The sequence below is a fragment of the Leptonotus elevatus genome, chromosome 14 (assembly GCF_054856555.1).
Source record: "Leptonotus elevatus isolate MCC_2025b chromosome 14, RoL_Lele_1.0, whole genome shotgun sequence".
In the NCBI taxonomy this organism is placed as follows: domain Eukaryota; kingdom Metazoa; phylum Chordata; class Actinopteri; order Syngnathiformes; family Syngnathidae; genus Leptonotus; species Leptonotus elevatus.
In genome coordinates, this window is record NC_141252.1 from 9,201,111 (window position 1) to 9,227,430 (window position 26,320).

The window sequence follows — 26,320 nt, forward strand, 5'->3', positions numbered from 1 at the left end:
TCAACTTAGTTTCAACCTTATTAATTTAGCTTAGGCAAATCCTTCAGGTGATGACAATGCGTCTGTTTGGTTTACACAAAGGTTTTTCTTAGGGTGCAATTTGTTAACAAAGGGGATTAATTGGTTTGTGTTGCGTGTGATTAATGCATTAATCTGTTGCACCAGATGGCTTTCAACATCTAGTTTGTATTGAATGGTCACGTTAGTTAGAAATTGAGCAGCAAGTAGAGCAATCAGGGGCAGGGTATATTTCTGGGATGCTTCTTTCTCTTCTAAATGTACAAGAAAACTAGATGTTATTAAACAAAATAGACCCTAGGTTACATTTAAGTCTTTGCCAGGAAAGGAATCAGACATAAAGTGTAGGGATAGACCGATAATCGGCCTGGACGATAATCGGCGCCGATATTCAGCATTTTATGAATATCAGCATCGGCCTCTTTTTTTGTTTTGATGGCCGTTATTTATTTTTGCGGGCGCTTTTCTCCTCCGTCAGCGGCTGTTGACTCACTGTAGCATTAGCCACCATCTGATTGGTTGCTCATGCAGTGCTATCAGCCAATAAGCAGCAATTTGTGGCTATTAGCTTGGTTATTTGGTTAGCTCGCGGGCTTACCTAATAGCCTTTTTTTAGCGGCTATTTGGGAGTTATCCCGCGGTTAGCGTGTGGGTGAACGGTTAGCCCGCGAGCTAACAGTTCACAAATTAGCAGCTATTTGCGAGTTAGCTTGTGGGTGAATGGTTAGCCCGCAAGCTAATCGGCTAGCTCGCTAACCTAATAGCGTTTTTTTAGCGGCTATTTGGGAGTTATCCCGGGGTTAGCGTGTGGGTGAATGGTTAGCCCACGAGCTAACAGTTAGCCCGCAAATTAGCGGCTATTTGGGAGTTAGCGTGCGGAAGCCACATTATAGTTGTCTCTAATAAAGTGTGTGTTGCCTGTGTTTGTTGACATACAGTATTTACGATGGTTGATGTACAGGTAGTCGCTCATTGCGAAAGTATGCGACCTGCTTGGTCAGAACACAACCTACAACATTGTAACACGTTATACTCACAACATGTTTGGAAAGTACATATTGTTATTGTTGTACATATTATTGGGTTGCTTGTTTTCAAGCAACCGCTCATTGTTTTTATATACAATATTTCCTTACACCCAATTTGCATCCAACAGGTGATATTATTAGGCTCATAGTCTGAAACGAGTGGTTATTAGGTGCAATTCGTAGAGCTCCTGCATGTGTGCGTGCGTGCACGTGTACGTGTGTGTTTGCATGTTTGCACTTGTGTGTGCTGCTGCCCGTAAAACCACAGTGGTAAAAACCTGTTTATCCAGTAAGAGGATGCTGGGCTTTGTGTCACGACCCCCCTAAGAGTGACTTTTCTGTCTCCACTCTTTTCACGGATCTGATAATAATGATGTACAGTCAGGTGAGTGGTCGCCTGTTTGGAACCCAATCATTCTGATCGTGGGTACATTTTCTCGGAAGAATTAGAGGCTGTCCGTGGAACTGCAAATGAAAGCGATTAAAGATGAAAAGCTGAAAATGATGATTATCTTTCTAGACCCAGTGTTATGCTTTTACAATTCGATGAATGGAGTATCTTGATATGATGTGATATGTCATGCAAAGATAAGAGCATGATGTAGGCGTGTAGACCTAAGATCGGCTTGCATGCATTTTGTTGCATTTGGTCGGTTGACTGATGAAATCAGTACTCTTAATTGTACTACCAGTTGGTGATAGCACTGCGGCTAGAAAATACAAATTCCACTTTCCGACACCTTTTCAAATGTTTTGAAAAATGGTTGGCCAAATTGTACCTTTTATCTGTTTTCAGTTTCCAAAATGGTCTTGTATAAAACAGCCCCTAGGTGGGATTTCTCATTATTTTTTCAGTTTCCATCAGTTGCTTTTGAACATTTAAACACAAAACCTACTGTGTTCTCTGCTTTCTATGTCAAATATGTGACCACACAAGCTCCATCAGGAGGAGGAGCTAACAGTATCCCCGGGGACTGAGTTGACGTCCTTGTGAAGTATTGATCGTGGTTAAAATGCTGCTACCTGAGCTTGGGGAATATCTGTCTGAGGCTTGCCCCAGTTACTGGATGTTGTCAGGCAGAGCAACGCCCGAAGTGATGCACTAAAGACTTGTTCTGTCCTTGACACATTCACGTCCCCAAGTGCATCCACTTTTACCTTAGCCCTGATGGCAGGCATTTAAATGTTTTCTAGCAGAGGTTACTCATAACTGGACTCAGGATTCTGGGTTGAACCAGGGACCAGGGATCTAGGCTGATTTGGTTAAATGTATTTATTCATTTATTTATATTTTTTTTCCTGAGAGATTTGGTTACATTTATATGTAATGCTCTGGATGGAGTATCTCTACAATGGGTCTGTCTCTCTAGGACATTACCGTTAAGGATGGTCTGATAATGGGAATACAAATTCCGAAGTCCCTGTAAAATGTACAAGACCTCAAGTGCAACCCTCAACCGTGACTTCATATTTATTGTATGAAACGAATCTGACTTGAGCCAAAGACTTGCAAAGTGTCAGTATTCAGGCTTGTTGTTGCAAAGCAATGCTCACTAATCCGTTCATGACAATCCATACTTTGATCACGCTTCCTTCTCCACACAGCTGCAAACTGTAAATTTACATTTGGTCAATTCTAGTTGCCTGACAAGTACAGTGCTTGCGACGCAGACTCTTGACTTCCTTCATTTGTTTTTAATCTGCGTTGAAAGGCTCTATAAGAATATGTGCCCATTGACACCTGATATCTTACATCAAATCTTGCGAATCAATATTTCCTTGAATTAAGAGCTTTCTCACCTCAATTCAAATTGCAACACTGCAATTATTGTGTGTCTTTGCCAAAACGGAGCGATTTCCACCAACCTTTCTACTTTCCCATTTGGTGTCCACATTTCTTGGTCTTAATTGGCTTGGCAAAAAGTATTTATAGTTACAGTAAGTCATTCATCATGGGTCATTGCTGCGGGTGTTGTTGAGCGGACTTCTAAAGGCAGCGTCATCAGTCATCCAGCTGAAGTGCTTCACAGCGGTATGCCAGCTATGCGACGGTCAAACAAGTTGCCTCGCTGTTGATTTTGTAGCTGGATTACTCTGGAATACCTCTGGGAATGGCGATGGTATTCCCAGCATCAATTATGCTGGCACTGGCTGTGAATGCCTCACCAGACTTTCAGATTCCAGATGGTTGGGCATGGCGACGTAATGAGGCTCGTTAAAAAGCAAGTAAGCTTTCTATGAACTCAAGAGAGTTCATAGAGCAGTTTATGAGCTCCTTCTGTGAGCTTGTTTTAGCCTATTATACTTTTGTGTTCACAGTGAACCACTCGTTGCCTTAACTTGATTCTGGTCTGCGTCTTCTGTGATACTATCTTTCCAGCTGGCCGCACTTAATAACGCCGCGCTACATGACTGTTATTCTTGTTCACCACTACCGGGTGCTTAATCGCCTCATTTAACATGATCCAGTTTATGGCCAATGCGATGACACGAGGTGGCAAGCGTTCTCTCGTACGTCTTGACCATGTGTTGGTCTGTCATCTTGTGTTGTTTCTGGGTTTTCTAACAGCTCAGTTCCTCCTCCTCCTCCAACGTTTGGCGGGAACAGTAGTGACCACGCTGGGAGCAGCAGCTGCTGCCTTTAGAACAGGTGGCTCAGAGGAAAGTTTTAACAAGGATTCAGACACGTGGATTATCAATGCACGGGGAAATCCACATCTAATAGCCTTAGAGACACATGGATGGATGGACAAGCACTCACACATATTGCCTAAATGGTCAGTCGGTCCCAAGTGAGCAGATATGGCCAGTCTTGAGCATACCTCCTAAGAAGCTTAATGCTCCCTGTAATTGCAAAGGGATTCTGGCAGGATTAGCACAATGCTTGTGTGTCTGGCTTCAGCCATACACGTCTACATCCAACATTGTGTTGGTAAATATATTGACAAAAAACAAGACTTGTGATTTATACAAAATTCTTTGGAAGAGTTTATCAGTTTTGACCCAGGTATCAAAAACGTTTTGTCTTTTTATGAATAGCACAAGCATTATTTTCTTAATCATTTTTGTGTTTGCTAACTTCTTGGAACAGTACAAAAATAGGTATCGTTGTCTGTGGTGGACCAGACGTCTCTTGCATGCAGACCAAGGCTACCAAATTAAAAAAAAATGTCTGTACCCTTTTTGTTGCCCATTGGATTTTAGGGTTAGGGTTAGTTGTCATGTTGTTGTTTGACCAAAGATTATTGCCAAACCACTTCTCATTTTTCGTTCGGTACTAAGTTATTCCTGTGGGGTACTGTGTTTGAAATAAGAGGCATTGCGGCATCCCATAGGGACTCTACCGTCGAGTTAGCGTTATCATGCAGAGACACACTCTATCAAGGCCTTCATTATGATGCAGCAGCTTTCTCTGTGGCTCTTTCAGGGGCAAAGGTTACCGTCTGGACTCAATCAGCGCAAAGCCACAATCTTAACCAGTATCAGAAAAGTTCAAACGTTCGATTCTACCATAGTGAAATGAGACTCAGTGGTTATGTGTGTGTGTGTGTGTGTTCCTCAACAATCTTATTAGCCTAAAAGGAGGTTAAGGGGTTGGGCACTTGTCATTTGAGGGGTCAAAAGCACATGACATGCTCCTCATCCATCAGTCTGTCCTTTCCCGGATTCCCTGAGACAACCTCTGTTGCTGCCCATTGTCCTCTGACGCCCAGCACTTCTTCATTAATGAACTCCACCATTGATTTGTAGTCCGGACCACTCTAGGGTTGTTTGTGTGAGCGAGTAGGGTGGTGACTCTTTATGAGGTGTGTTGTCCTGTTGTCACTTTCACTCAAAGATGTGACCCAGAATTCTTCGCTGTGGGGAGAATGTTTATCATAAGTCAAGGAAGGCTCTTTCTGCAGTCGGAATGAATTTGTCACATTTGATGCAATTATATAGCAAAGCGAAAAATAATTGTGAAATTCCGCATTATTGCAGTAATTCAAATACGAGTCACACTCGAAATGATGCATGATGCACATCTATAACAAGATATTGGAACTTTATGATACACCTCAATATGCTTCACGCAACCAAAAGCAGAATACCTAGAAGCATTAACAAACAGAACAGCTGAAGACATTTGCAAAGCAAAGATAAAACAACTTATTCCAAATGACCAAAAATTATGTTTTTACATAATTGTCATTGCGGCATCTGGTTCACAGAATAATAGCATATGATAAATAAAATATATCATCTGCATTTTCTGCGTAGTTATTCTGGGGAGAGCGGCTTCAAGATAAATTGTGATCAAATTGCACAGCCAAATCCAGCCGTCATGAGATTATTGCTTTTAGGAGACAGTGACTCCATCAACTACGGCCTCCTCCTTTTTATTTAGACTGTAATACCGCTGTTTTCTTTTTTCTTTTCCTGGAGAGCTCAGTTCATTCGGTAATTTTACCGATTTGACATGTCATCAGCATTGACACACTCTTTATTTTATTTTATTATTATTTATTTTTTTAATTAATTTTTTTTCTGCATGTGCGTGCGTGTGAGTGTGTATTCATTAGTTCACCTAAAACCTATAAAAAAATCCCATACCGTTCACCTAAACCGAACACTTCAGAATCCAGCCAGATTCGTGAGGCCGTCAGGAGACCCGAGGAAGGACCAAAGAAAAGAAAATAAAGTGAAATCCAGCACCGACCAGACACCACCCACCACCCACCGGGCGACCAACCAGAGTCCTTTACCAACCCCAGAAACATCTAAATTCCAACAAATCAGGGAGACCTCAAGAGACCAAAGGAGAGACTGAGGAAAGGAAGGAAGGACAGACGAAGCAGAGTGAGATCCACAGACACCAGCCTCCACCGATTCAACGACCAGAGGAAAGAAGCAGATTGTGTCTGAGTTTCGATAGATGCTGGTGTGGTGGATCTGGCATGCATGAAAATCTCCACCAAAGAGGGGAGCCGTCGACCCCTGCCAGGACAGAGCAAGCGCAACACCTCAGGGCCCCCCAGGCCGCGGCAGCGCCAAGGGACAACCCCCGGACCCCGCAGGGGCCACCGGCCGGAGAGCAAACCCAGGAGCAGGAGCGCCCCCCACCCCAACATGGCCCGCGCCCCCAACCCACAGCCCCCGCTCACCCTACCCCCCCCCCCCCACTCCCTGCCCCCCAGCCGCCCCCAGGCCCCCAGGCCCGACATGCACACACAATTTCCCTTGCAACTCTCCTGAACGCTGTCACGCTCCATTAAGAGTGCAGTAACGGCTCCCGCTACTGCTCCGACACCGTTGGGTTTACGCATATGTTCATGTGAAAAAGTCAAAATAAGTCTCCAAGGTGAGATCAGCTTCCACTCCCAAAAAGCAACACATTTGGTCCCGCTAAACATACTTTCATGAGTCTCCTGCTGCTTCATAACCTTTTTGGGCTTTTTTTATACTCAAAGTGTGCAAGGTGCCATCAGGTCTCCGCCATCTTTGTTTTTCATCATCTAACAGATGGTATTGAAGTATGCTCTTGAGCTTGTAACTGACTTTTGCCCAGAATGACGGAAAAGGCTTGGTAGAAATGCCTCGGCCGCCTGGGAAAACCAAACAAAACAAATGGCCCGCCCAGCTCCTCTAACCTTGTAAAATGTGAACCGTCTCGGCAGTGAACATAAAAGTTTGTTTTCTCTTTGCACTGCAGCTGATGTTGACATCCTAGCGTGACTTTTGGCAGCTTGCGGCAGACCCTGGAGCTGCTGATCTGCTTTATAGTGATTGTTGAGGAACTAGAAGCTAGATGAAACGTTTAAACAACTTTGGAGTTGTGCAGAAAGAACTTGACTGTGACAAAACCTCAAGTGGAAAATGTCCTGATACAATATCTAAAGTAGCACTTACCACAGTAGAAATGAAACAATGGTATGATATCCAAGAATATGAGCAACCTTAGGTTGAGGTACCATTAAGTACCGGTAAATAATTTTCACTTGGGATAAATGAAACCCGGAGCCTTTTAGTCCTCCTGGGAGCCCTAAACTGACGGCCCGAGGGCAAAAGTTCAAACTCGTTTTGGAGTGGATGATTAGCGCAATTCAAAATAGCGTAAACCTTCCTCAGGATGAGCCTGGCCGTCTGAATTCCTGATATTTTTCCAACTATTTTGAGAAGACTATAGAGGCAATTATTTTCGGTCAAGTTCAGGTTTACAAATGAAACCATGCTACGATATAGAAGATTACAACAGATTCAATACAACTTCTGTAAAAGAGAGTTGTCATCTCAGATGAAACTTAGAAGATTCTCTTTTTCATTAGTAAGTGCAATCGTTGGTTAACTTTGCTTACTTGGCATACCGAAAAGTTGTGTTGTGCATTTTTCCACTTTTGAGTTTGATCACGTTCAAAATCAAGTCAGTCTCTTCTGTTGCTGCCTTCATCAGACTTTCCAATGACTTACCTGAGAACAGAACATGTTTGTAACAGCCCGACTGTAGTGTTGTCTCTCCTCCTCAGGTTTCTGCCTGCGGGATTATTCCGGCCCAGCAAGGTGGAACTGTATATTTGACATATGTTTTGAATGAGTCACAGCTTTTCCACAGGACGCACACTACGGTGTGTTTACATTGACTGCCAAAATTTGAGGTTGTGGAAAGCAGTTTGACCAGGAGAACACAGGTGGAGAACAGCCGTGCAGTGTCTCTTTCTTAGCGTGCCCTGTTGGATGCTCCTGATTCAATATGTGTATAAACATTTGCAGAGTCTGGCAAGCTTTGCGTGGTCGGTTTGTTTTTTTCCTACAACATCTTGCAACTCAATGACTTAAAAGTTACAAGATGCCTTCACTAGTACGCACATTTACCAATTAAATGAGATAATTGAATGCCAGACTGCTCCCTTCTTATCGCTTGGTATCATCTTCTACCTCATGTGGGCAGACTGTTCAGTCACATGACTGCCATGGGAAGGAGGCTTAGTGGGTTAAGTAAGGTTAGTGCTAGTGTTGTAAAGTGAGGTCAGACCGTGTGTTTGCATGTGGTACTAATGGCGGATTGCTTTGAACTGTTTGACTTTTAGTTTATTGGTGTTACTTTGCTTATGTACATGCAGAAAACGGAGTTGTCAGTGATACCTCATTGTAAAAAAATAAATAAAATTGAAGCCTTAAATCAACAAAAATGATAATCAAAGTTTTGACTGTCAGATGTCAGTCATTATTCTACAATCACCTGAATTATCTTCCTGTAATTTTGATTGGCTGCAGAAATCAGTGAACAATTACTGTTGATATGCTGAAATCAGAGGATTTGGACCATTTTAAATTAAAAATGGCTCCAAACGATTGCTCGATTATTAAAGTACTTGTCGATTAATTTGATAATCGATTACTTGCGGATTCATTTTGACAGCTCTAGTACCGTAAATACCCTTTGACGAGGACTCATGAGATAATGTGCTTCTGCTGAATTATACGGTCGAGTATCTTAACACACATCACCAAATTTACACACTTACTGTAAATGACCCGGTCACTTAACACACTTCAACCGGAAACTCAGGAAACATCTAACCATAAGTAAATGGATCGCCACGGCAACGACCTTTGTAACCCTTTCGACCATGCTTTGATAGTGCCTGTAGATGTCTTGCAACAGATGGTGCCTGATTGTAATCACATTGATTGTCATAATGATGTTATGTATTATTTTAGTAGAGTAAAAAAAGATTTTGGATTGTCGACCACGAGCTGCTACCGAGGGAAGTCGGCGTGTTTTGTCAAGCAGTTTCTATTGTGTGAAGGCCCGCGTGATCTTTCACTTTTTGGAAACGTCCAAGGCAGTGGAATTCCCCTGGGAATAGTTTCTGGGTTAAAACCAGCTAATTTTAGAGCGGGGTCCTATGCTACAAACAAGATGGCCGAGCCTCAAGCCTGCAGAGAGCAAACATGAGAAAGCTTGGACTGGTCACAATGATTCATAGGGTGATTACAGGCATACTGTAGCAGTCAAGCAGAGGTTAAGCAGGCTCATCAGCAAACTGATAGAGCTACTTAGCTGATATGTGACATTTTGATGTTATGAGGTGAGTGAAGTGCATTGTGGTCCACAAAGGCTGCTCGTAAGGTTAAATGGGGTTATCTGAATGTGCTTCTTTTGCCAAGATGCACTTAAAGCTTTGGCATCTTTCTTCAATTCAGTGCACTCCTTTTTGTCAAAGCCTCAGTGAACTCTGCAGTGATGGCTTTCTTGCACCATTAGTACCGTGGTTTCGTGCCTTACCGAGTCTGCAAATAACCGTCTTTTTATGTTGATGTGGTCTATAAGGCACAACAAAGTGGACTTCTTGTTTGAGGCCAAACACAACAATCCATAAATATTTGAGGTAACTCTTTAACATTCCTAGCGGTCATACAAGTATACAAAGAGGGTAAGCACTGTAAGACTAAAACTAAAACAGGCCAACGAGGTGTGTAATGGAGCGGCAACAGGCTGGTGTTTGCAGAAGCTATTGCAGGAATGAACGTGTTGTTCAGTGTATCATTCTGTAGGTGTCTTTAATACAGCGAAACTAATTTCTGGATGTAACATTGTGCCCGTCTGGTACACAAAAATACATAAAAAGCAACATTTGTTGTATCTTGTTACGCTCATAAAAAAACAGACGCAAACTAATTGGATAATGACACATGACTCAAATGAGTCATTTAACAGGCGCCTAAGGAGACAAAACAATGGCTTTTGCATGCAGTTGACCCCCCCGACTATATATATGTATACAGTGGAAAAAAAAGAAGTATTTATTTGTACTTAATCTAGATATTTATTATGTTTTCCCCATCCATTTTCTATAGCACTTTCCCCCAAGCTATTTTTGGGTGAGAAGTGGGGTACATTGGACTGGTTGCCAGCCAATCGCTACAAACCACATTTGTCATGCACAAGTCTGTCCTAACATGCATTTTTTTGGGGTGGGGGGCATGCGGGATAAAGCCAAAAAAAAGGTCATGCAAGCATGAGAAGAACATGCAAAACACAGGGAGAGCCGGAGTTGTGATTTGCAACATTGTGACATAGCATTGGATCTTCTAGTAAAGTGTATTTACAGTAAATCATGAAGTAGCGGTCCTATTTGTAAGAAAATTGGCCCCTTGATGATTTGTTACGAGCGTGCGTGTGTACAGTCCTGTGGATACTGTGGCTGAATGGCAGTCATTGTGCGATTCCTGTATGCAAAGTGTCTGGAGCATCTGATACGTGTTAAGCAGACGAGGGGGAAGGGGGGGGGGGGTTGCAGGGTAGGTAAACATGGAGCCAGCTTTTGCCCGCTTGGACAGGCGTACTTAATAATGTACAAAAAAAAAAAGCCCACCCTTGTGACCTCCTCAAAATCCCCCCTTTTTTCCTTTGGGACTCACTCACTCGTCACGGGTACAGTGGCGTATTGTCCCAGCTGCATTTGCCGAATATATGCAATCATCATCAGCCAAAACATTAGGTCGACCTGCACTATATAATGAGATCCAATATGAGTCTTTTAGCATCTAATATCTTGCCGTGGTCACGGTGTCAGAATTAACCATTCATATTGTGGTCGCAGTGGTGCACATGACCATTTTTCATATTTTACCCCATCGAGCTTCATGAGTGAATATTCTGGAACTGGACTTCCTCACATTTGCCGCTTAAGGTAGTGAATGTTGAAATGGCAAACTACTGTTTGCTGTAGCAGTTCACACACTTGCAAACACACACGTTCACACACACACATCCCATAAAATACAATAACTGTGGGGAGCATGTCTATTTTTAGCGCTGCCTTGAATAATGCATTACTTTGCAGTCAGTGTAGATACAGCACGCAGGCTGTGTCCTCCACATGCATGCTGAGTGTGAAGTACAAAGAAGCAACACTTGTGCAGACCTCCAAAATAAAAAGAGCGTCATGCCAGAGAAACAATGGTGACATGAATTACTGTCATTTCCCGGAATCTCCACAGTCTGTCTGACTTGAATGAAATCCTCCCTGTCTCACGTTTTCTTGTGTTTATTTGTGTCTGTTTCAGGCCTTAGATGTGGACCGCAGTGTTCTGTACAAGATGAAAAAGTCCGTCAAGGCCATTTACACGTCTGGTTTGGGTGAGTTTTGATACATTTTTATCTTCATCAAAAACTTAATGGCAAAAGGTTATTTTATGGTCAATGTCCATTAGCAGGATTACGCAAAAACAGCATAACCAGCTTCTGTGTGACAAATTATGTTTCTGATGTAAGAATTTGTATTTATTAATATTTATTTTGCAGTTACAGTCAACTTGCATTAGGGCCAAGCTGGAAAGGGAGCAGTATCTTCCAGTATGAACTTAGGATATTTAAAACAGGGATCAGGGAGTACCAACACCAATTATCGATATCGGGCCGATACTAGGGGGTGGGAATCGTTGAATGTCTCACGATTCGATTCCGATTTTTTTTTTTCTCTTCAGAATCGATTTTAGATTTAGGACGAAATGATTTGATTGACAATGATTTTTGCTTCAATCTATAGATGTGCAAGGAATTGTAACGATCTGCTCCAGTCTGACTCGCTAATGCTAATTAGCGCGCTACTCGCGGCACTTTTATCACTCAAAAGAACGGCTCCACACTGCAAAAAAAAACGTTTGTTGCAATAACTTGATCGTGACTTTTTCCTTCTACTCTCTAATGTGGCTACAACTTAACAGAAGGAAGGAAGTTGTCCAGCCTTACTGGTTTCTATTGAGTTGTTTTGCTGCATTCGATATCACTCTAGGGTCAAAGTTTGAAGTCACCACGGCGTCATGCAGTTATTCCAGGCTGCTCAGTCCCAGAGGGAGTGCCTTTTTTTCTCCCCGCTGAGGTTCTACACATAGTCTCCTTCTGTAGTCAGAACACGTAAATATTCTGGTTCAGACAGTGGAAGGATGCACAGTCTTATGTGTGTGTGTGCGTGAGTGAGTGTTTGGAATGGATGCTGATTGGCTGTGCCAGTGCCGAGTGTTTTCCAGCGTCTTTTGTTTGGCCTGTCATAGGCCCCGCTGATGGCGAGAAAGAGAGGGAGCCAGGGCGAGAGACATGTGAACAATGTGCTGAGCACGTCTCTGGGTGAACACTGCAAGCTCTGTTGTGGTCCCCTCGACAGCTGTCTGATCCAAAGTCTCAAAGGAACAGCTGGGAGAGGGTCACTGAGGCGCGGACACACGCCTGCTTTCACCTCCCGTCTCTCATTAACACGCATCGCTGCAATCGTGTCTCTGCGGGCGTCTGCGTGAACATTAGCAGTTTGCTGCTTTTCCGTTCTATTGCTCCTTTTTAAATCTGCATAATTCACTGCGGGTACGCTAACAGTAATACGCCTGTGGGGTCTCTCACGTAAAAAAAAAAAAAGAGTTAAAAATCATCATCTATGCAGCCTGCTTTAGGAATAGGTCACAGTTGCTTGCTTTCATTGCAAACACGCTCATAAACTGAGATAACAAAATGAGAAATCTCTCATGGTGTTTACAGTCAAAACACATTAAGCCGCTGGGCTGCGAGTACAGTTGACCCAATAGAGTCTTGCATTAACATTTGTTATTTGAAAGTCAATGACAAAAATCTACCCGGCGTCTCATGTATTTACAATACAAAGACGTCAGCTTCATGAAACCATGTGTGGTGATTTTCTTTTCGTCTCCTCAATTGTCCAAAGCAAATAAATATGCAGAGGAGTATTCATGAAAATGTGTTCATGCGGTTTTAGCTTTAGAGGATAATAATATTTGGGCAGTGACTTATTTTGAATAAAAAGTACATCAATATATTATAACTAAATCCAACATTTAGTAAGTTATTACTGCATTGTGCCTTACTGCCCATTCTTACAACTAAACTAAACTAAACTTAAACAGCTAGATAGACTGTAAAGTTGTTTTTAGATTTTTAAAGTTTCATCTTTCTTTTCTTTGATCCTTCCTCTGGTCCCCTGACAACTTCACGACTCTAGCGGGATTCTGAAGTATTCGGTTAAGATGAAGGGAATGGGATTTTTAACAGGTTTCAGGTGAAATCATTAGCACAAACTCACACGCACGCACATATGCACGTACACGCGCACGCGCGCGCACACACACTAAAAAAAATTATTAATAAAAAAAAAGAGAGAGCAATGATGATGACATGTTGAATCGGTAAGATTACCAAATGATACTGGGCTCTCTCTTTCTCTTTCTCTCTCTCTTTCTCTCTGTCTTTCTCTCTCTCTCTCATTCTCTCCCTCATTCTCTCATTTTCTCTCTCGCTCTCTTAAAAAGTTTATTACATTTTCATCATTCGTCTAACTTAATTGTTTTTATGTTTTACTATTAAGAAGGGTTGACTTGTTAGGAATGTTAAAGTTACTTAAAAATATCGGTACAGTTAAGGTTTGGCAACAGTTTGGCACTGAAATCTATTTTGTTTAAATATGCACTTAAGTTTCAGTGAAGAACATTTTTATAAAACTGTTAAAACCACGTCTGACCAATGGCACAGTAGTTGTTTGTATTTGCCCTGTGATTGGCTGATGACCAGTCCAGGGCAACTCCGCCCACCCCCAGCTCCTCTGTGATCTTAATGAGGCACAAACAAGTGGCATAGAATATGGATGGAAGGATTTCCTAAATTGTTTGTAAATCCAAATACATTTTAAGGTCGGTTACACTTTATGTCTGACCTTCAGAGGTTCTACCGTATACGAGTGAATGTAAACATTGCAAAATGAGATTATAGAACGTAAATGATGCATCATGTTGACACGTGGGGATGAAACTTTTTTTTTTCCCTCTGTGTGTTTATACAATAAAAGTTTTCCTCATGCTTCCCAGAGAGGATGCTCGGGGGGGAAAAAGTGTGACTAATAAGAAGAGGGAGTTTAACCAATGACTGCCTCAATATTCAGCGTGTATGTTACAACAACCTCGTTTGAATTGTCCTGAACCCCTTGTGAGGATGTGTGTGAGCAATGATGATGAGAAAGAGGACAAACAGAAGGAGTGGAGGAGAAAATGACTTCATTTTCTCCTCCAGACTTTCTGCATAGTTAGCATGGTGACGAGCCACAAGTTACGAGCAGACACTGTGGGAGGAGGAGAACTTGGGGAATGTTGTGAAAGGTGAGCAAAGAGAGAGTAGAAGAATGTGGCGATTGAAGTTCATTAATATAGTTGATTTTTCTTCTCAAATTAGGAAAGATAAATACCTCCGAGTATTGTTATATCCCTCGTCGAAATGTGTTAGTTTGTAAATTTGTTGGTGAAACAGCAAAAAGGGAGTGAAAAAAACCAAGTTCCGTGTACAGTACGCATACGGTAAAGTGTTTGGTGGAAGCCTTGCCATGACTTGACCTTGTGTCTTAAATTAAATTTGTCTGATGCGTTTTGCACTTAGTGACTCAGAGGCTTTCAGCTAATAAGACCATGCACATCTGAGCCACAGACATGATGTTATCTATCTCCATCTATAAACCTGACGCATGGCTGAACACAGATTCGGTCTGCTTTTGATCTACAGTATGTCTGTGTGTTTGCGTGAGTCACGGCAGCGTGCGCTCCAGGTGTGTTTTAGTGCTCACCTTTGCATTTTTACGCGCTCCTCCTCCTCGGTTTCCTTCAAGCGCAAACCAACCAGTGCCCAACACACGTCATATTTCTTAGTGATTGTTGTCATAGCAACAGGCACCCCTCCTGAGCCCCTTTCCCAAGCTCCGCTGCTGTCCTGATTACATTAGCTGGTCCCCTCTCATCTAAGACGGCATGTAGAGAAGGTGCTCTTTAGACACAATGGAAGATTCTGGTCACTAGTTTGTGTATCTTTGTTTTTGTTTTACACCTGATTGGTGATGTTGTTGTTGTTGTTTTTCACACAAATAACAAAAATGACAATTCTTTTGGACTCTATATTTACGCCTATCCTTAGTAGCAACAAAAGAAAATGTAGAATACAAATAGAAGTGGGCAGTTCCTCTTTTTGAAAAAAAAAAAGTAAATAAAAAAAGAAGTGGGCAGTTCATTTACTCTGTTGCCAGAGTAGTTTTGATGCAACATACTTTTGACCTTTACTTGAGTATATATGTTAAGAAGAAGCAGTACTTTTACTCAATTATATTGATTATATGACTTCAGCGTCTATGTATTAGGGGTGCACCGATCACAATTTTCTGGCCGATCACCGATCTTTTAAAAAGTCTGACCGGCCAATCACGATTTTTGCCGATCTCAATTTTTTTTTCATAACAAGCTGCATAACATCTTCAGAGTTCCAATCTTATTTTAGTGGAAAACATTGAAATAATACAAACGGCTTGTTTTAACTGCAAATTAAGTAGTTCTCTGAAATACAAATGAAAAGCCTATAAGTCATCTCAGCAGAAGAGGACAGTGGCTGACTTTTTCAGACCTCTGAGGAGGGAAATGAGATCGGTGGAAAAGATCGGTTTATATTTAAGTGGCCGATCCCCCAAAACTAAGGAAATCGGGGCAGATAAATCGCCCGATCGATCGATGGGTGCACCCCTAATATATATATATATATATATATATATATATATATATATATATATATTAGTTTTATTTTGGTAGTGTGCCATAAAATGTGTTGTTTAAAGTATTTGCATTGGCTCAATAGAGGGAAACACTGTCTATATAACCCACAACTTGTCAAAGCTGACCTGGATGTGTGTGTGTGTGTGTGTGTGTGTGTTTTATTCTAGCTCACGTTGAGAATGAGGAGCAGTACACGCAAGCGTTGGAGAAGTTTGGAGAAAATTGTGTATACAGAGACGATCCTGATTTGGGGTCGGCGTTCCTCAAGTTCTCCGTCTTCACCAAGGAGCTCACTGCGCTCTTCAAAAACCTGGTGAGTGTGTACAATGAGGAGGAGGGCAAGTGGATACAGGGGGTGTTAAAATCCAGCGGGGAGAGGATTTCCATTTTGTTCCTAATTGTCTCAATCCCCTGGAGGCACACAAACGTAAGTGTGTGTGTGTGTGTATGTGTGTAACGTGTGTGTGGTGTTGCCCAGGATGCTCCGGTTTTCCACGAAGGCGGCCAATGAGCCGCTGTGACATCTCATTTCAGGTTAATGTAATCAAGTCTGATCCTACTCCTCTAAAAGCAGCTTGCGTATCTAGTCCCAACGCTATTATATACTCACTTGACTCTTTTATGCTCACACCAAGATGAGGCGATTTAATAACAATACCTTATAGTAACGTGAGATGTTGTCGAACCAGGATGTGGAGGTGAAAGCTTGCAGTTGGCGGCAAGTCAAGTCATTTATATTTATTAATTTGCCCTTCATCACAAAAAGGGTCTTAAAGTGCTTCACAGACCGACATTTTACAAAAATCATTGGATCCCCTGGATCATATTCCAAGATGGAGGGTGATAGGGTTGTATTTTAACACAACTCTGAGGCTCCCACCCCTTTGATCCTGGTCACCCCTCCAATTCTGGTGCTGTTATACAGAACAGCAGCACCGGTAAAGTCTGGAAAATTGTTTTTTACAGGCTGTGTGAAAGGGGCATGTACAATCCACTTCGGTCAACTATATAATGTCTGAGGTACAAACCTTAAAAGAGCTGGCGAACATGTTGTCCATATTAAGATTATAATGTCCACAATTATTGAAGTTCTGAAATATATTGAGAGGTCTTTCCAATATTTTGGTTGCAAAACACTCAAAGTGTTTGACCTCAGCAGCTTCTGTCTCTCTCTCTCTCGTCCAGTTCCAGAACATGAACAACATCATTACCTTTCCTCTGGACAGCCTGCTGAAAGGAGATCTGAAAGGAGTTAAAGGGGTAAGTCAGCAAAACTGTGTCATGTCGTCGGTGTCAATATACAAGCGAACCTTTTATGAATGGGATGGATGACACAGCGGGCAGGTTTTTGCCAATTTGTCATCAAAGCTGAAATCACAAAGGCAAAGAATCTTCAATGTATTACAAAATTAAAATGTGGTCAACCATAGACACCATGAGCTTTCAGTGTCATAAGTGCACATTTTGTGTTCTAAACCCATTTGCTCCCATAAATGGTATAAATACGTTATATTTTAAATATTACCATGCTCCTAAAGACGTATTTATCCATTTTTATGTTGTTGTTTTTAATGCTAGATCATACAGAAGGCTTTGATGCAGCCTCTGAACTGAAGAGAATGCTTGAAGCAATGGTAGTTATTACAAAAACGGCCAGCAGGTGGCAGCGGAGTATAAGAGATCAACCAGGGCCATGTTGCAAAAATCTCTTTCCCCTTCTGGATATTCACAGATTTGTGAATAATGGCAAAACTTAGCTGTATTCTAATGCTAATTGTTGCAAAACGGAAACAGATATAAATATACTTTTTTTTCCCTGATGAAAGAAGAGACTCTAATCTTTCCTTTGGTAGGTTCCATGTTTTTATAGTAATAAAACACAATATTCTGCGGGCCTTGCAAAATCAGTAAAAATCTAGCAAAACAACCAGGAGCGAAGGGGGTTGCTTCAGTGAAAATGGCTGGGGGTGAGCTTTGGAAGGTCTTAGGTGTTTTGCTCAAATGCATTTCTGCCACGAAAGAGGTGGCGATAATGGAGGACTTTTTGGTATGTCAATTCAAACTAGACAAACAGGTGATTTATGGTAATATACCTTTGGGTGGGGCCATGTAGTTTTTCTTCTTTACAAAGTGACATTAGCAACTTACTGGTGTGTTGTGATGACTATTAATGTTTACGTCACCTTTGCAGCTCTAAATGTATCCTTCACCACAAAGAACTGTTGTTACTTCATCTCTGGCCTAGTGACCTTTTGTTCCTTGTCTTTGGCTGCTGTGAAAATATGATGATTAAGTCAGCTCAAATGAGGCTGGTTGCTGTAGAAACTTGTCCCCATGACGCTGATCCACCTGGTCTGTCTGTCTCAGAACTGTTTATCTCTCCTTGTTCTTTTTTTTGCCTCAGCATCCATGTTTTCTCCAAGTGTCTGATGTGGCTTCCTGTCATTGTTCTCTCAACTCTCTGTACCACTACCCTGTCCCCCTTTTACGAAATTCCACAATCTGTCTACTCCGCTCTTTCCTAATGCTTGACCACTTACTGTTTATTAGGTAGGCCCTTGGATGATTCTCATTACACCAATGCAAATTGAGTTAATGAGCTGTTGAACTTTTTGTACCCTCGCATACATTGTCACTTCTGTTGTAATGCAAGTGCAACTCTACTCTCCGACCTGTTGCTCAAGGCAATATTCAGCAGTATTCCCACCTCTCTTCTCACCCCCATCGTCTTCTTCCTCCTTCTTCATTATCGCTCTGCATGGCTTTCCCACGAGAGCGACCTGTCAGCAGATGGGGGAAACAGGATCATGTCCAGACTCGCTTGACAAGCTGTTGAGGCCATAGGGAGAAAAAGACAAAAGTAACAACTCGACTTGAACGTCACGTCATGAAAGAAGACCGGAGATGTCTTTGAAAAGGAAAAGAAGTCAAGAAGTAGTTCTAATGAATGTCACGGATCTTTTCAATGTGGATAAAAAAAAAATGCAATCACGTGAGCAAATGCGGTACCATTTTAAAACCTGCCTTTTTTAATGGTGATATTTAATCCAACCTTAGTCTTATTATATCGGCTTTTATTATATCTCTTTGGGCACAGAAGTTGTGTATCGTCAGATTTCTGCATCTCATTGCTGTACAGTAACTTGCAAATAGGAACCATTTTGCTAGTTAAAGCAGGACATTTTGGACTTCCTAGTTTTTGTGGAATGCAGCATTAATTTCCTGGTGGTTAATGTTTTCCACAAACATGTCAATACTCCCCTACTACAGTCAGTATAATAATATTGCCTTGCTAGTGACTAATCTAGCAGCCTTTCTCGTTTTTGCTCAGCAAAAAATAAAAAAACTCCACGTCATCTCTTCTCATTTCGCCACCCAAGACAATCTGGACTTTGTTTGGGTTAGTCTCAGCCAGCTTCTACAAAATGACCATGGGTGAGTTCCTGCAGGACCTGGTGGTGTCCCTCTTCAAGATAAACACACATAATTTACTCCCAGGCAGTGGAAAATGGATAGTGCTGAGTCTAAAAGTTAGTTGTGCTAACAAGGGATTTTCATAGTGGACACCAGCATGATGTCATGCTTTTATCTAACTCTCTCGGCATCATCAGCCGTCCCGTGGTTGGATGGGCAGTGTAGAATCATTTTGTGTTTGTATAAGTAAAGCATGAGATGAGAGGGCGTGAGTGGTTCTGAATGGAGACACAAGAGTCCAGCTGAGCCTCGTCCCATTGTGGTTCAGTGGCTCGTGAACCACCCACTCCTGCTTACTGCTTGAGATTTTAGATAAAAGCAGATCCCTGTTTATACAGTCTGCACATAGCAGAGCCCATACATTTGCTCGTTTAAAATGTATATAATAAAGCTGTATTGTTGTCATAGATTAAATAGCTACACCGTAATAATAGCCAATGGTTACCACAATTCATTGTGGTGACCATAAAAAATATAACTCTCTTTTGAAGTCGTACTTGACAAATGGGTAAATAGTGACATAATGTTGTAAACGGGCAGGGATTGAACCAGCGCCCTCTGGTCTGGGAGCGCAAAGCTACCAGTGAGCTAAAATTCTGGAATGCTCAGGAAGTGAGTTACATAAAATGCTGACCTATTTTTTTCTTGGGGAAAAAAAGACATAAAAAAACAAACAACCCAATAATATCATGTACACACAAAACCGGCATTCATTTTTTGCCCTACACCCCCCACGCTTGACTCTGGAGCAGTCCACGGTCTGATCGCAGTAACAACACGTGCATTGCGCCTCCCATTTGTCGCCCACTCAAAACCAGAGGTTTTCACAAATTTAGAAAATGAATAAATCCCGGACGCTCGGACAGCATGTAAAATATGTCCGAGCAAAAGTGGACGTTTGGTCACCCTATTTTAGAGGAACCTAGTATTTTTCTTGAAAGAGGTTAACTGTTTGCTGTAAGAACGTACTTTTATTGAATAGGGGCCCCTTTCGCACTGCCTGTGTGAAATGCAATAGCAGGAAATCCTGTTCTATTGAAAGCAGTTGTCACTGTCTGCCAAGTATTGTATATAGGAAGTCGTAATAAACTTTGCCTATAGATCCAGTTTCATTGCTGTTACTAGCATAGCTAAAAAAAAAAAAAAAAATGTGTGTGGGTGGAACCATTCCAATTTTGTGTGGATCCAGATTGACGATCCGTCCATTTTCTGTTTAGTTATCTTGTTCTGTGTCTTGGCAGAGGCTCTACCATGACAGCTGACTTTTGGGTGGAAGACCGACTACAGCCTTGGCTTGTTGCCAGACGATCTCAGGGCGGTTGTGAACGGGGTATTCAGTGGGAATTGAGCCCGCGCCAGCTGTATAGAAGTCAGAAATGGGAACCACTACACTACCATTATCCTTAGGTTGCACATCCAGGATTTTCTTTAATGAATATTATCATTGTGAAAACGCCAGTGCATGTGTGGTCTTGGTGGACAGCTGCACTCTGTGCTCTTGTTTGGTCTATTTTGAGTTCCTTGTACCTGTGTGTAGATTGACTCTTGCCTTAGTACAAAACCTGGTCTTTATGCTGCTGAGCTGACCTTGCTGCACATTCAGCATGGAAGTGGGAAAATGTAGAGGGGAGCCAATATTGGTGGTAGGAGGTGGTAGGTTTGCTAATGGAAGCATTTTTTAAGGGCATGACACGATGTCCTCGCTTCTTTCCTGACTCCCAGCCAGAATGAGAACAAGGGTACTAAAATCTGCTTCTCCCAGAGGGAGTATTGTGCCCTGTGTCTTGGCCTATTCTGCCTTTCCCTGCCGAGCCATGCCCATGTGTGGTATTTTTAGCAATTACTGTTTTTCTCGTCTCTCAGGCGCTGACATTTCCTTCCATTTACCCTCTTCCAGTTTGTTTTAGCAGCTTCCTGTGGGCTCTAAACTTTGATATCCAGGCTTTTCTTTGTGATCTCCTCCTCACTCTGATGTATTTTACCCTTGAACTGTTCAGTGAGTGGCAGAGTGCTCTTGGATTTGGTTCACTGGACCAAACCTGATCCCCTGGGCTTGAGAAGTTGAGCACGGCACTCATCAAACATCAATAGTGGAATTGCCGTCCCCTGTGGTGCGCAAACCATGGCACTACAGCCTCAAGATGGCTCTCAAACCCTATGTTTGTTTGCATCGTAAAAAAAAATCTAGAATCAGTTTTATGCAGATGAAACCCTTTTGTTAGTCTCATAATTCTGAACATGTTTACTGTGGGATCCTGTGACACTCACTACTATCTACTTGTGTTGGACCTAGTCTGTGTTTAATTAGCACCACAACAGCAGGGATGCTGTTTAATCAAAAGTTTTGTTCGAGCGGCTGGTGAAAGCTCACCCTTGACAATGAGAAATCAGCATTGCATGTCGTAGGCGTGACCTGGGGAATTAAATGTCCTCCAAAACAATGGAGCCCCCTGGTTTCCCTGTGCCCTGCTGAGACAGCTGTGGACTGCATCTATGAGGATGGTGATTCAGTTCTCTTGATTCCCATTGTGACATACACATTAACTTTGCTCATTAGTCAGTATGGAAGCTCTCAGCATGTTGCATTCCGCTTGGTAGATGCTCTCATTCCTTCATTTGTTTTGCTGTATAGCCATGGTTGCTGTGTCTTAACTATTCTTTTTTTTTTTTTAATAATCTGATCAGTGATGATACACCTCTTGGTTTTTAATTTAACACTAGGGCTGGGTATTTATTCAGCTTTCCCAAAATGCGGTTCAGATGATGGATGGAGTTGATTCGATTCACAATTACAAAGGATATTCTCAGAACAACCATTGCTGCAAATAGTAGATACTTCTTGCTCTAACTTGGTGCATGAGTAAAAATGAATATGAATCCATCCATCCATCCATCCATCATCTACGCTTAAGCCGGGGTCGGGTTGCGGGGGAAGCAGATTTAGCAGGGAAGCCCAGATTTCCCTCTCCCTAGCCACTTCAACCAGCTCCTCCAGCGGGATCCCAAGGTGTTCCCGGGCTCGCTGAGAGACATAGCCTCTCCAGCGTATCTTGGGTTATCCCCGAGCCTCCCGCCGGTGGGACATGCCTGGAACACCTCTTCAAGGAGGTGTCCAGGAGACATCCGAACCAGATGCCCGAGCCACCTCAACTGGCTCCTCTCAATGTGGAGGAGCAGCGGCTCTACTCCAAGGCCCTTCCGGATGACCGAGCTTCTCACCATATCTGGAGGGTTGACAAATCAACAGGGATTGGCCATTTATGTATTATTTGTCAGAGGCGGACAGAGTTATTAGAGAAGAAATCGTTGTAATGTATATGGGAAACTTCCTGTCATTTTTTTTGTTAATGGGTAATACATATTGTTGCATCAAAAAATAAAAATGAATCAATGATTTGGTTGATACAATAATTTCCACAAAATCAATCAATGAAATTCGGTCATACGTCCATTCCATTCACATCAACGTTCTGCTCTGAATAGTTTTAAGTGGGCCATAAATATCGTGTTATTTCTCCTTTTCTCTGAACAGGATCTGAAAAAACCTTTTGACAAAGCCTGGAAGGACTACGAAACTAAAGTGTAAGACGGCTTTTTCATCCAATTTGAAATGTTCATTTTAAAATGTGCCCTTATTGTTGTCACTAACCCTTCTCCCCCTGCCTTAACATTCCTTGTGATTTTCTCTCACTTTCACAATATAGTAAATAACCTCCCTTGTCATTCCTCCTCTTCACTGGGAAGCCTGCATCCTTGTGGTTATGCATGCAAAAATTTACGATGCTTATAGCTTTTTATATATATCTTACAAGCTGCAAAGGACATTCTTTACTGAAAGGGTAATGCATCCTCTCGCCAAACCCTTTTAATGAAACAGTTCAGTCTTGGTGCCAAACATCAAGCATTCAGCCTGGTGCTGCATGGCATTATAGTCCACCATCAGTCGGGTCAAGTCGTGTGCCCGACGGGATAAATCCAGCAAAAGCACTCGTGATCTGGTGCATTTGAATTTCCAGTTTGGAGCGTCATGTCACTTTTTAATATTTATTATTTATAATGTTTATTCAGGGATTGTGATTGATTTTGTATTTCCTGACTAAAATCTGCATAAGTTGCACGACAACACAAAAAACATTCAATTTTCAATGGCGACAGATGTTGACAGCTGACAGCAATGGAAGTGATTGGATTCTCTGCTCCGTCATCAGTTGTGCAAGCGCCGTCTTGGCTTAAGGCCAAACATCATGGCAGACGCGTCTCTCGATTAGCGACAGCCATGATGACTGTAACACGGTCATAGCTGAGGATGCATGTGCTGACACAGTTTGGCAGCAAGCTGATACGCAAATACCTTGAGATCAGCCTCATTTCTCTAAAGAGTCTCGCTACATTTTGTGTACACAAAACTATGCGGGATATCGCCGCAACTGTATTCACTCTTACACTGATACGTAATCACGTCAGTGTAAAATATTTGCCGGATAGCGACAGCTGCTTTCAACGCAACAGTGAATGAGTGTCTTGATTTTAAGCTTCACACCCTGGCTCTGATACTATTTCCCAAAGCGTTTTATATCGATGCCATTCATACATGCCATTCAACATCGGTGAGCTAATGTGCAGACAGAAGCTGAAAACTAGCGATTTCATATCATCTCTGTTAACACCGATCTGACGCACAAAAACTGCATCCTTTTTGCAATATATGCAAAAAAATAAAACCACATGTTGCATGTAATGGAGTAAACCCCTCCATTGTGTGGTACAGTATGTTTCTCTCATTGCCTGCAGGATATGCACCATTGTTGGTCTTTGTGTAAAATCACCTTCAGAAAACGGATTCTGTCAAAATATGTACCCTCAATCGTTTGCTCTGAAAGTTACCCAATGAAGTAGTTTTCTAAAAATATAAAGGGGGTGATTTTTTACAAATAATTTTTTACTGTCTATTTGTACGATACCTCAAGTTCACCCCTGCAATGTTTCTCCATGCCAGCACCAAGATAGAGAAGGAGAAGAAGGAGCACGCCAGGCAGCACGGCATGATCAGGACAGAGATTAGCGGGGCGGAAATTGCCGAGGAGATGGAGAAGGAGAGGAGATTCTTTCAGCTGCAGATGTGTGAGGTTAGTTTAATTGTTATTGGTTGACAACTTCCACTTACTATGAAACATCTAAGGCTGAGCACAACATTCTGGGATCTTAGTTGATCTTAGGCCCCGTCCAGACGGAAGCAAAGCTGGCTTCGTTCCTCAAAACAAATCTCGTACACGCAGAAGCATTGCGTGTGTCCAAAAGAAGACGCTGAGGACGGTTAACGGCTGTAATGTATATGCCAAGTCTGGAGTGGCTTTCGTGTGGACGGGGGCCTTAAATTTGTCGGATTTCAAATAACTTTTCTGATTGAAAATTATGGAAATACTGTAGAACAGTGGTTCTTAACCTGGGTTCGATCGGACCCCAGGGGTTATGTGAGTTAGTCTCAGGGGTTCGTGGAGGTCAAGACACAAACCCCACTCAAATGATTTGTGATGATGGAGGTGATCACGCTACATTCTGTGCTTCAGGGAATTTGGTGTGCTCAGTAGTCGACTTGTGGCTATTGTGGTACGTTGTGTGATGCCTTTTTTTATTGTAATCATATTTTATTTTTCAATAAAAAAGGGTTTGGTTATTTTGGTGTAATTCTGTATTATGCCATGTCAGGTTTGTTTGATTTTAGTGGTTGAACCAAAAATGACCAAGAAAGTATCAAACACAAGTAATAGCTGTTTGGATAAATAACATTTTCATCAGAAACATTGTCTGCATATGTCATTATGTGGCAAATTTTTCTATCCAGTCTGTATTTTTGGAATACGTTTAACATGTTTTATGATTAAGTCTGAGACGTTTTGATTTAAGCTTTACTTTCATGAACTTGAAAGATAACATTTTACTTTCATGTGAACGAGATGAAAAGGGGGGTTGAAAATGTGTTTGGAAGAAAAATGTTCCCTCTGGCTGAACTTTTGTCTAAGCGTTTCCATCCCGGTAATGTTCACAGTATCTGCTTAAAGTCAACGAGATCAAAATCAAGAAGGGAGTGGACCTACTGCAGAACCTCATCAAGTACTTCCATGCACAGTGCAAGTAAGACATTGGATTCATGCTGTACCCTTCGCAAATTTTCATTAAAATACCTTCACTGGTTTTTGCGTAACATCACAAGTAAAAACCTAATTAGTCTTCTTATCCAGTTTTTTTCAGGATGGTCTCAAAGCGGTGGACAACCTGAAGCCTTCCATTGAAAAACTTGCCACGGATTTACACACAGTGAGGGTTATTTTCATTATTACACTTTACATGAACCTCCATTTTTCCTTCATTTCTATATGTCATCACCAGATAAAGCAGGTGCAGGATGAGGAACGCAAGCAGCTGACTCAGTTACGCGATGTTCTTAAGACGGCGCTACAAGTGGAGCAGAAGGAGGTAACACATACACGTAAATGTATTTTGTGTTCAAGTTGCGCCAGAAAAATTATCACTTTTTTTGTGTGGGGTTTATTGACGTATTTGTTCACTTTGAGCTCATCTAATTAATTAATCAATGATCTGTATGCACAGTCCTCATTGAGTTCTTATGCACAATGAACTTTAAAAACATCTCATCTTAGGTTTTCTCTTCTCTCTTACCGCCTCCACAATTTGTGAAACAAGTCTAGAAGAGTAAGTGGATGCAAAAAAAAAAAAAAATCACATGTGTATATGTAGTTATTTTACTTGTTATTTTATAATTATTGTGATAGTAGTTGTGCACAATACCATTTGTGTGACTTATTGCTTGGTTTGTTGTACTTTTTTGTGTGTGTGTGTGTGTTTTTTGTTTTTTTTAAAGAAATGCTACCGTTGCGATCGTACGGGCTTTGTGCATGTCTTCCGATAAGAACTCAGTATCATGTCAACACTGGCCTTGAGAAGTTTACACATTCCACACATGTTTCATTTTTCAGTAGGCACTTAAATACAGTGACATCATCTGCCTGTCAATGTTGGTATTGATTATTGGTGCATAAAAGCTTCAGTTTTTCCTTTTGTGTTTGTTTTTCCAGGAATCCCAGGTGCGGCAGAGCACCACCTACAGCTTACATCAGCCGCAAGGCAACAAAGAGCACGGCACTGAGCGCAGCGGCTATCTTTACAAGAGAAGCGACGGGTGGGTTTTTAAAAACAAAAAGAAAGCATTAGTTCTG

At 41.8% G+C, this 26,320-nt stretch overlaps 1 protein-coding gene across 2 annotated transcripts in view; it reads left to right on the forward strand.

The window, feature by feature from the left end:
- The window catches only part of asap2a (ArfGAP with SH3 domain, ankyrin repeat and PH domain 2a), a 43,387-nt gene that overhangs the window by 4,148 nt on the left and 12,919 nt on the right, over positions 1-26,320 (forward strand). For both annotated transcript variants that reach the window (XM_086094729.1, XM_086094728.1), the window contains exons 2-10: positions 11,097-11,169; positions 15,779-15,924; positions 16,797-16,871; positions 22,618-22,667; positions 24,082-24,211; positions 25,132-25,217; positions 25,325-25,400; positions 25,473-25,559; positions 26,180-26,283. In XM_086094729.1, coding sequence (XP_085950855.1) covers positions 11,097-11,169; positions 15,779-15,924; positions 16,797-16,871; positions 22,618-22,667; positions 24,082-24,211; positions 25,132-25,217; positions 25,325-25,400; positions 25,473-25,559; positions 26,180-26,283 — 827 coding nt within the window. The remainder of the gene's footprint in view (positions 1-11,096; positions 11,170-15,778; positions 15,925-16,796; positions 16,872-22,617; positions 22,668-24,081; positions 24,212-25,131; positions 25,218-25,324; positions 25,401-25,472; positions 25,560-26,179; positions 26,284-26,320) is intronic.